Source organism: Priapulus caudatus, unplaced genomic scaffold (assembly GCF_000485595.1).
Source record: "Priapulus caudatus unplaced genomic scaffold, Priapulus_caudatus-5.0.1 Scaffold360, whole genome shotgun sequence".
NCBI classification, from domain to species: domain Eukaryota; kingdom Metazoa; phylum Priapulida; class Priapulimorpha; order Priapulimorphida; family Priapulidae; genus Priapulus; species Priapulus caudatus.
Window position 1 is genome coordinate 265,114 of NW_014577421.1, and position 7,482 is coordinate 272,595.

The following is a 7,482-nucleotide window of genomic DNA, read 5'->3' on the forward strand; positions in this document are numbered from 1 at the left end:
CTGCGTGTGGGGACTTTCTACTCTTTTTCTCTCTCTCTCTCTATATATAATATCATATTATATATATATATAGTTATTAAATTATATATTATATCTATAAAAATAAAGCCTGGTTTTGTAGTTCGTGTGTCTCGAGACATGTTGGTTTTCGTTGTCCCCGCCGCCCCGTACTACTGCCGTCTTCTCTCTCGCTAGTGGGCTCGTGCGAAGCGTTCCGAAGCCTGAGCCGGTCGCTGCATCGCGTCGCACGCAGGTCGCAGCTCGCTGTTCGTGGAGAAGGGGATGGCTTCTCCGTCAAGCTTCCGTCCGCAGGCGCGGTCACGAGGAAGCTGGTGCTCGGCTTAAGGAGGGCTGGCCGGCCCAGCAAGAAGATGCTAGCGCTGCGCAAGCTCAATGGAGTGGCGCTGTCCGAGCTCAAGTTGGGTCGCGGCTAGTCGGCGCTGCGTAAAGCTTCAAGGCGGGTCTTCCAAACTATAGCTGGGTGGGCGCCGGTGTGCTAGGCCTTAGTGATATCAATAGTATCTGCCGAAATAAAATGGCCTCTAAAATATGTCTTTTCGCGGGGTGGACAATTGCATCCCAAAAAATCGCTAAATATCTCATTTTTTCGTTCTAAATATCCCAAATTTTGCTCGGTTAACGGAGTTATCTCCAGTTATTTCAAATGTAATGTCTTTTAAACATTTTATTGTGTTTGAGCGAAAAAAATCATAAGCTCGGTTTCGATCTCCATTCGCTGGTTTTCCCCGGAGCTCGCGCCGGCTCTCTCCCCTTTAATAAATGCGGGCGGCATGCTGATGTTTTTCGGGGGCTCTTTTTGGCATTTCGGGGGCGAAATCGCCCGCCGCCCCCGTGTATTTTTTCCCCTGGTAGCTACATGTGTCCGCATAGCGTAGGTTTGTGCGGTGCATTTGCGATGAAATCGGGGCGAGACACGATGCAGAGGGAAACGTGTGCGTGACGTAGTAAGCATTCGTCGTCTTGGTCCCCGCTCTCGCTCCCGTTGCCGCTAGCAACGAACGTCGCCGAGCTTCCGCCTGACGACGAGATGTTCTATTGTTTATAGGCGCAGCAGCTGACGCGCGTCGAGGGGAAGCCGCTGCACGCGTACAAGCCGGCCGAGCTCGCCGGAGACTGGGAGGAGGAGGACCTCGAGGCTCCCCGGCTGCTCAAGGTCGACTTTGTGGTATGTCAAGGTCACGCGAGGTTGTGCAAGGTCGTGCGAGGGTCGTATGACGTTTTTTTAACAAGGACTGTGTTTTCGGGAGAGGCGTCACGTCGTCGAAGTCTCGTGATGATGATAACGACTAAGTAAGTCGCTCTGACATCGTTTGTCATCATGTGGTTCTAGATCAGTTGTTCTTGTTGTTCACATTGTTCAGTTGTTCACGTTGTTCAGTTGTTCGTGTTTGGCTTCGTCGTTGCAGGACGACTACGATGAGGATGCGATCTGGGCGAACGGCGCCAGCGTGATATCTGTCGGAGCGCAGCAGCTCAGCGAAGTCTGCTACCTGTGCGGCTGCGACGGAGAGGAGGAGGTGAGCGTCGACCGTGGCGCCATCTAGTGGCGGGCGCGCAAACATTTGATTGAGAGTGCGAATGTGAAGTGGGCATGGAGTCTTGTGTGTGGTCAGTGCACCGCTGGTCTCCTTATACCTCTCCCCCTCGCCCCCACTCTGTTCTCCTACTCTCTCTCTGTCTGTCTGTCTCTCTCTCTCACCCTATCTAGCTCTCTTGCTCTCCTGCTCTCTCCTTCTCTCCCTCCCTCCCTCCTTCCCTCCCTCCCTCCCTCCCTCCCTCCCTCCCTCCCTCCCTCCTCTCTTGCTCTCTTCCCCTTGTGACTGTAGCGTGACCTCTCTCTCTCTTGTGGCCGTAGCATAATCTCTCTCTCTCTATCTCGTGTAGTTTGTCTACTGCACCGTGTGCTCGGAGCCGTTCCACGACTTCTGTATTGACGAGGATGAGAGACCGACGGCGGCGACGTGGCAAACCTGGATCTGCCCCAAGTGCCTCTACTGCGAGGTGTGCGGCCAGCAGGAAAACGTAAGTCCTCCTCGCTCCGCGTTGTCAGATTATGCTGATTCCCGCCTTCCCCCGTCGGTCCCCCACCGCTCCTAGTTCCCAATCTCCTGTCGGGCCCCACCATTCCGTACCTTGCTTGCTGGTTTCCAATCTCCTGTCGGTCCCCGTCGCTTCTGCACTTTGCGTGCTAGTTTCCAATCTCCTGTCGGTCCCCACCGCTCCGCGACTCACGTGCTGGTTCCCACCTTGCCCCGCCGGGCCTTGCTGCTCTACCTACCGTGCTGGTTTAATGCTAGTTCCCATGGTTCCATGTGCTGCGTGATAAAGTAGCACATGATATGGCATGACATGACATGACGCATACAATCACTACACACAGCGTGACGCAGACCACGTAGCATGATGGTTGCCGCCGGTTACGAAGCAAGCATTCGCGCTCACGATCACTAGTGGCTCGCGATGTATCGATGACAATTACGTTTGTTGGTAGAAGGAAGGCTGCTGTATTTTACCCACTAATAAAGCCAATGATGACCATGCATACGGTGCTCCGGATTATTTTCCAAAATTGGAAAGTAAGAATAAAAAGTAGCAGCAGTAAGCCTGTAAGCCCTAACTGCTCAAAAATACTTTTGAGTTGATTAGGTGATCTTTTACGTAGCAATAAATAAATAAATAATTAATTAAATAAATACATAATACAAATAATAAAGTAATAAATAATAAAATAAAATAGATATACATGCATATCAGGTAGATTAATAGATGAATGAATAGATACGTAGATGTAGTATATGCACCATTGCACGTATGAAGCTATATGGATATATAATAGATAAATAGTGTCATCTGCATATAAATGATACGTGGAAGAACGTTTCACGTGGCAATGCTGTAACATGGGAGGAAATCGGGAGCTTGTTGAGTACAGAGTGAATACGGCAGCTTGAGAGGTAGAAGTGGAGATTGCAATGGTGATCAGGGTATGATGATGTCATGATGATATCATGATGACACGCACATCTGTTCTAACCTGTACTTGTGTGGCATGTGTGGGAATGTATGAGAGAGAGAGAGAGGGAGTGAGAGAGAAAGAGAGCGAGAGAGCTAAAGATAGAGAGAGAGAGAGGAGGAGGAGGAGGAAGAATAGAGTATGAGAGCAAGATAGAAAGGAGCAAGACCGAGGGAAAGAGAGGGGAGGGAGTTAGAGAGGGAGACAGGAAGAGAGAGCGCGAGAGAGGTATAGAGAGCGAGAGAGAGGGATAGAGAAAGAGAGTGTGAGAGAGAGAGAGAGAGAGCGCAAGCAGAGGTACGGTAGCGTGCGTATTAGCTCTGTACTCAACAGATGTTCTCTGGTTTTCCCCCAGAACGCAGTGGAGCTGGCAGACCTGACTCCGTTGGAACCTACCGTCTCCTTCTCTGGGGTGGGTCACAAGGATCGGGGCGTCGCCGCCCCACACCTTACCGCCCTCTATCCCGCCGACCCGCCCTCCTACGCGAGCGCGGGGGCAGGTCACGCGGGGTCGTGCCCACCAGGACGCGCCACCAGCCGCGACGACCACCAGAGCGCGCTGACGCCCGTCACGGTCGAGCCGGTGGCCGGCGCTCTTCTGCCCGTAGCCGTTCACTTGTTTATGGAGGAGGCGGCGGCGGCGACGACGAGCCGAAACACTGAGGCTGGCGGACGCGTCGCCACGGTTACGGCGGAGGCGGGGTCAGGGTTCACGGAGCTGCGGGGAGCGAAGATCGGCAAGGCGGAGATCGTCATCGAAGACGAGGATTTACAGTGGGCACACCAGGTGGCGCTGATGACGCCGACGTCGTGGCTCTGATGGTCATTACAAGAAGATGATAGATGGCGCTGCTGATGCTACCGGCGTCGCTTAAATAATCATTCCAAGGCCATGAAATATACTTCATGATGAGATTTTATCGCGAGCAGGTTTATATGGACAGATTTGTTTTGTGAAGGCCGTGTTTCTCTGTGCGTGCTTGGTTTTCTCTCTAAGCTCACTCTGTACATAAAGATGTTCATATGTGTGTTGAATTGATGTGAATTATCTTATTAATTGCTCTGTTATCATTGTTTTTGTTGTTCATGTATTTTATGACGGATCGTTTTAAAACTGTATGATAGTACAAATGTGTGTGTTTTCCAGCAATACCTCTATTAGGGGCAATGGCCCATCTATATCTTTGCCTAGTATATAAATTATATACATGTGGCTCTCAACAGTTAGCCAAGTTCAAGAGTTATTCCCTCCTATTCAATTAGTTTTGGGCTATGGCAATCTCTTAGTTATGGGCTACATACGCGCTTATGTAGAAACATTTTACGGTGGTCAGAACGACTGTCTGTTATCACTAGTGCCTGTCAGATTTTTAGAAGTGACACCGTTGTTTACACCTCACGAAGTGCCTGTCACATAGCAGCATCTGTATCAGTTTAAGTTTAGTATATCTTGTATCTGAATTTAGTATAGTAGGTTAGAATTTATAAGTGTATCGTTTCGTTATGCGTCCTAATATGTTTGGCATTAGTGTAGATTTTTTAAGGGTTGTATATTTCGCATTGGGCATTGCCGTCGCTTTAGACGTCGGACGAAGTGACGCGTTTGTTTTTGTCGTTCGTCCTCGCGCGCTTCGTCGCTCGTCCGAGCGCTACTTGCGCTCGCGGCACCACGGTATCCATGGCAACGCAGTCATCGCTGTGATACGGAGGGACGTGGAGGTCACGTCTCATTGTCTCAAGGTCGTTTGACATGATGCATCGGCGGCGCGTTTTATCGTCGATCGTTTCGTCGTGATCTCACAGCACCGGCTTTGATTAATTAATGTAATCAAGGCCCCATTCGAATGATTCATTAATTGCCGCAAATCTGTAACATTTTTTCCTAACGATGTTCATGTGGATTTGCTAGTAAAGTGCCAGAGACTAGATTGCGCGGTTGTCAGGGTTCAGAAGAAAACACGTGTCCACCTACCTTGTGTTATCCCAGCGTCAAGAATCTTAGGCTGTCACGTGCGGAGTAACGCGCGACAATAGAACGTCCGCGGTTCGAGCGGTGTCGACGGTTGCCGTAGTAACCGCAGTTTTTGAGCGTCTGGCGCTATTGTGCGAGTGGCAATATGTGGGACCAAAATCAAAAGTCACAGAAGGTCATCTGGTGACATCTGGTGTCATTTCATCGTGATTTCCGGCTATGATGAGAGGTAGCCGATGACTCGTTCATCTGTTAGTAATTAATAATTAATAATTAGCATACCTGGCATGACCCACGTTCAAATATGTGTGTACACTTAAACCAGACGTTCATTCCATGTAACAGACATGTATACCCAAGCCAAACACCTTTCACACCTTAACCCCTGCTCCACAAACATTCCCTTCAAAATCTTATTTCTGCCACAAACCGCATCCACTTTACAAACCTTTATCTTTCACAATCACCTCCAATACACGATTGATTCCACTACGGTACTATAGTATGTAGAAATTTTACAAACTCATGAGAGAAAATATTGGCAGTTTTGAGCAAGGGTAGTTGTGGCATGTGTCTTTGGCGGCTACGCCCACTAGCTTGTTGGTTGAATCCATTCGTTTGTTCAATTGAATCACTTTATTTTAAAATAAACACATTATATACTAATTCTTTTTCTTTGTTTGGTTTCATAACTTGTTTCTGCTAGGAGCGTGCACACACACACACACACACACACACACACACACACACACACACACACACACACACACACACACACTTATACTAAATTTATATTCTTATCAGGTTCCATATTTATAAAAAAAATCCTACGTCATTCTTATGTTGTTATTTCGTAATCTACTGGAAGACTGAATTGTCGTTTCGCCCCCATCATCACTTCTATTTATTTAGTTTTATTTGTTTTAATTTTATCAGCATTGCCTATTAACTTGTTTAACTAATATGTTACCTCCAAAGTGTAATTCATAAGTGTAAATAAAGTAATTTGAATTGAATTGAATATTTAAGGAGCACAGTAATATATAGTTTGCAAGAAATATCCAGGTATAGTAACGTGTACACGTACACGCTGCGTGTGTATATGTTATTATGTTGCAACAGTATTAATAACGAGTTGTGTACGATTTTTATTTTTTAGCTACTGCAGTGTCACAAATGCAAGAACATGTACCACGCTGCGTGCCTAGGCAAACACTACCCAAGAAAACCTTCCAAACACCAAAACATATGGGTAATTCTATCTATCACTTATATTCATCGATGTTTACATTTGTGTCATTGTAGTGTTGCCATGTAATGTTGTCATGTAGTGTTGCCATGTAATGTTGTCATGTAGTGTTGCCATGTAATGTTGATAATGTCTTTTAAACATATTTATTGTGTGCGAAAAAAATCATACGCTGTTTACGAATCTCCATTCGCTGGTTTTCCCCGGAGCTCCGCCCACTTTAAAAATAGTGCTAGCATTGTGGCAGTGGTATCCTGAGTGTACGAAGGGGCACTGCATGCAGTTTGCACCGCTGGATGGTTTTTCTTAACAGAAAAGGACAAACTCATCCTTAAAAATCCTTAATATTTGAGAAAATTGTGTTTTATCTTCTAAATATTAAGGAATTTTCTAAATAGTCCGAAAACTTCTAAATATCTTCAAAAATATCCGGATATTTGTATCTTGGCCTATCCTGTGCAGACCGGGTGCAGGTCACGTAGCTACATGTGTCCGCATAGCGTAGGTTTGTGCGGTGCATTTGCGATGCAGAGGGAAACGTGTGCGTGACGTAGTAAGCATTTGTCGTCTTGGTCCCCGCTCTCGCTCGCGTTGCCGCTAGCAACGAATGTCACCGAGCTTCTTCCGCCTGACGACGGGATGTTCTATTGTTTATAGGCGCAGCAGCTGACGCGCGTCGAGGGGAAGCCGCTGCACGCGTACAAGCCGGCCGAGCTCGCCGGAGACTGGGAGGAGGAGGACCTCGAGGCTCCCCGGTTGCTCAAGGTCGACTTTGTGGTATGTCAAGGTCACGCGAGGTTGTGCAAGGTTGTGCGAGGGTCGTATGACGTTTTTTTTAACAAGGACTGTGTTTTCGGGAGAGACGTCACGTCGTCGAAGTCTCGTGATGATGATAACGACTAAATAAGTCGCTCTGACATTGTTTGTCATCATGTGGTTCTAGATCAGTTGTTCTTGTTGTTCACATTGTTCAGTTGGTCATGTTGTTCAGTTGTTCGTGTTTGGCTTCGTCGTTGCAGGACGACTACGATGAGGATGCGATCTGGGCGAACGGCGCCAGTGTGATATCTGTCGGAGCGCAGCAGCTCAGCGAAGTCTGCTACCTGTGCGGCTGCGACGGAGAGGAGGAGGTGAGCGTCGACCGTGGCGCCATCTAGTGGCGGGCGCGCAAACATTTGATTGAGAGTGCGAATGTGAAGTGGGCATGGAGTCTTGTGTGTGGTCAGT

General features: G+C 47.9%; 2 protein-coding genes across 2 annotated transcripts in view; both read left to right on the plus strand.

Annotated features, from left to right (window-relative positions):
• LOC106809516 (histone-lysine N-methyltransferase 2A-like) overlaps positions 1 to 240 on the plus strand; it is a 6,552-nt gene extending 6,312 nt beyond the window's left edge. The window contains exon 9 of the mRNA XM_014812610.1: positions 206 to 240. Coding sequence (XP_014668096.1) covers positions 206 to 225 — 20 coding nt within the window. The 3' untranslated portion in view covers positions 226 to 240. The remainder of the gene's footprint in view (positions 1 to 205) is intronic.
• Positions 227 to 7,482, plus strand: part of LOC106809517 (histone-lysine N-methyltransferase 2A-like) — a 9,020-nt gene continuing 1,764 nt past the window's right edge. The window contains exons 1-8 of the mRNA XM_014812611.1: positions 227 to 393; positions 1,065 to 1,186; positions 1,428 to 1,538; positions 1,906 to 2,043; positions 3,390 to 3,821; positions 6,166 to 6,258; positions 6,913 to 7,032; positions 7,275 to 7,385. Of these exons, the coding sequence (XP_014668097.1) occupies positions 372 to 393; positions 1,065 to 1,186; positions 1,428 to 1,538; positions 1,906 to 2,043; positions 3,390 to 3,821; positions 6,166 to 6,258; positions 6,913 to 7,032; positions 7,275 to 7,385 (1,149 nt within the window). The 5' untranslated portion in view covers positions 227 to 371. The remainder of the gene's footprint in view (positions 394 to 1,064; positions 1,187 to 1,427; positions 1,539 to 1,905; positions 2,044 to 3,389; positions 3,822 to 6,165; positions 6,259 to 6,912; positions 7,033 to 7,274; positions 7,386 to 7,482) is intronic.